The sequence below is a fragment of the Neolamprologus brichardi genome, chromosome 14 (genome assembly GCF_056152115.1).
Source record: "Neolamprologus brichardi isolate AB-2024 chromosome 14, ASM5615211v1, whole genome shotgun sequence".
Taxonomy (NCBI): Eukaryota; Metazoa; Chordata; class Actinopteri; order Cichliformes; family Cichlidae; genus Neolamprologus; species Neolamprologus brichardi.
Window position 1 is genome coordinate 40,204,496 of NC_142117.1, and position 2,702 is coordinate 40,207,197.

General features: G+C 54.9%; 1 protein-coding gene across 1 annotated transcript; it reads right to left on the reverse strand.

Moving 5' to 3' along the window:
- Positions 1-201: 201 nt before the first annotated feature.
- On the reverse strand, positions 202-2,133 carry LOC148099709 (coagulation factor X-like; the record flags this gene model as incomplete). The annotated part of the gene is made up of 5 exons (XM_087851695.1): positions 202-447; positions 1,047-1,172; positions 1,250-1,446; positions 1,663-1,777; positions 1,855-2,133. Coding segments are annotated over 5 exons (963 nt in total), but the record flags the coding sequence as incomplete, so codon positions are not given.
- Between the last annotated feature and the right edge of the window lie 569 nt (positions 2,134-2,702).

Sequence of the window (2,702 nt, forward strand, 5' to 3'; positions counted from 1 at the left end):
TATTCACAAACACAGCAACAGATTCACTGCACTGCTTTAAACCTCAGGGTTAGGCTTCCTCTGTGGTATTAAAGTCACTATGCACACTCGCTGCACTATTACTGCAGCAGGTCCACGTCAGTGTGGCAGCAGTGTTTGTAGGTGGTCGCAGCTCACTCGGTATCCCATAATCCCCTCTCACGCACGCTCGGCTCTCGGGCTTCACGGGCTCCCGGTGCCGTTCAGGTCCCGTCTCTCCATTGTGTCTCGGATCCAGTTGAGGAAGTTGCCCACTCGGGTGTAGACGCCGTACTTGCCACGGGCGGCACATTGCTCCCCCCAGCTGACGACCCCGGTCAGGAACCAGGTCCCCCTGTAGTTCACCACGAACGGCCCCCCGCTGTCCCCTCTGCAGGCGTCCTTACTGGCCTCCAGGTAACCTGCGCAGTACATGTTGTCTGTGATCACCTGCAGGAAACACAGGAGGGGCATCAGGGCGCCGTGGGAACGGCTGCGTCTATCGCTGACCCTGCTCTGGTTTGATTTGGTCGTAGATGCTCGAGTGAACGGCACACCTGAGACACACCTGTACACAAACGATGCTGACAGCAGAGCTGCTGTGCATCACGTTCAGGTGTCCAGAGTCTGCTGAGTGCAGGATTCAGACACCTGTTCATCGAACAGTCCTTCCTGTGAGGACACGTGGACAGGTGTGCTCTTTATCGTACTCTACGACCTGTCGTTCAGCAGTGCTGCTCGCCCTCCTTTCATTCATGACTTCACTACACTCAGTAATCAGATTACAGTTACTTTTAGAAAAGGTCATTACTTGTATTAAGTATGTGCAGCAGTCCCCTGCTAACATGCTAACCTGTGGACCTCCATCCAAAAACTGTCCAGCCCGTCGGTGTTCACCACGAACGTGGCGGTCCATCGACAGCGGGCGTACCAGGTAACCCTCTAAGTAGCCCCTCCCCCAGCAGCTTTCCTAACCGTCACCTGTTGCTGCTCTTTCTCAAACACTGAGTATAGATCTGCAGGTTAGGCTCAGGCGCTCAGCTGATCACCTGCTCTGTGGTGCTGATGCAGTCTTTGTAGCCGACCACCGGGAGCGTCACCTTCCTCAGGAACGTCGAGGAGCGGCCCAGGTACTCGGTGGCCCCCCAGCCCGTCACCACGCCGTGGTTGTCCTCCTGGGCACACGGACACAGTCGGCGTCAGACAGACTGGCCGAGTCAGCTGCAGCGCTCATCGTTTCCGATGAAATTACCTTCAGCAGGTGTTTGGAGAGGTGGGTGTCGGGGAGGCAGGCGGGGACCGCGGTGGGGCCCCTCTGAACAGGCCGGGCGAGATAGAGCAGAGCGAGGTCGCTGTCGAAGGTGAAGGCGTGGAAGTGAGGATGAACGATGACCTTCTGGATCTTTATCTGCTGCTCGCCCGGATCGGGGCGCTGCTTGTCGTAGTCGCCTGCAGACAGACACACAAACCCGGCTCACACACCTGCGCTCAGACTGAAGGGACGGCGGCGATGATCCGATGAATCCCTGCTGCAGCCAGCAGAGGGCACACCTGTGTGTGGTTTTACAGATGTGCAGAAGCCCACACAGATGTGTGAACAGTGTGTGATTACAAAGTGACATGCGTGTTTACACGAGCTGCTCCACCGTAAACCGCCGGCCTCACCTATCGTAATGTGGTCCGCAGACTCCTCAAAGCAGTGAGCGGCAGAAACGACCCATCGGTCAGACACCAGAGTCCCCCCGCAGAAGCCGAAGCCGTCAGACCTGCGGATCAGAACCTGAACAGAAACGCTCGGCGTCAGCGCGTTCACACAGAACAAGGTTCTGCTTCGTTATCCCACTGATGCCTCCAAACCTGCCAGGGGCTCCCTCCTCGCCTCTCCAGGGATCCGCCCACGACACGAGGCTGCATCTCGCCACCTCCTGCCCCTCCGCCGTCCGTCAGGTTCCCTCCTCTCCCTGTCGCGTTCACTGTCCACGCCTCTGTTGAATTAAGTTCAGGTAGCCAGCCGTCTGTTGCGTTGTAATCCCACGTGGCATCGTCTGTCTCCAAGGAGCTCAGCAGAGAGCGACCGCGATCCAAAGCCTCCATCTGCTGACGGCCGCAGGGGAACGCCACTGAGCAGGAACGGGAAGAAAGATCAGGAAATCAGCTCAGATTAGCCGTGAGACCGACGAAGAAACGATGTGAAGAGGCAGACATGAATATATGAATAATGATTAACACCAGTGCATCATGGGAATCCCCAGCAGCCTACGTCTATTGCAGCATAACTAAGGGAGGATTCAGGGTCACCTGGTCCAGCCCTAACTATATGCTTTAGCAAAAAGGAAAATTTGAAGCCTAATCTTGAAAGTAGAGATAGTGTCTGTCTCCTGAATCCAAACTGGAAGCTGGTTCCACAGAAGAGGGACCTGAAAACTGAAGGCTCTGCCTCCCATTCTACTTTTAAATACTCTAGGAACAACAAGTAGGCCTGCAGAGCGGGAGCGAAGTGCTCTAATAGGGTGATATGGTACTACAAGGTCATTAAGATAAGATGGGGCCTGATTATTTAAGACCTTGTATGTGAGGAGCAGGATTTTGAATTCTGGATTTAACAGGAAGCCAAAACAGGAGAAATCTGCTCTCTCTTTCTGGTCCCTGTCAGGACTCTTGCTGCAGCATTTTGGATTAACTGAAGGCTTTTCAGGGAGTTTTTT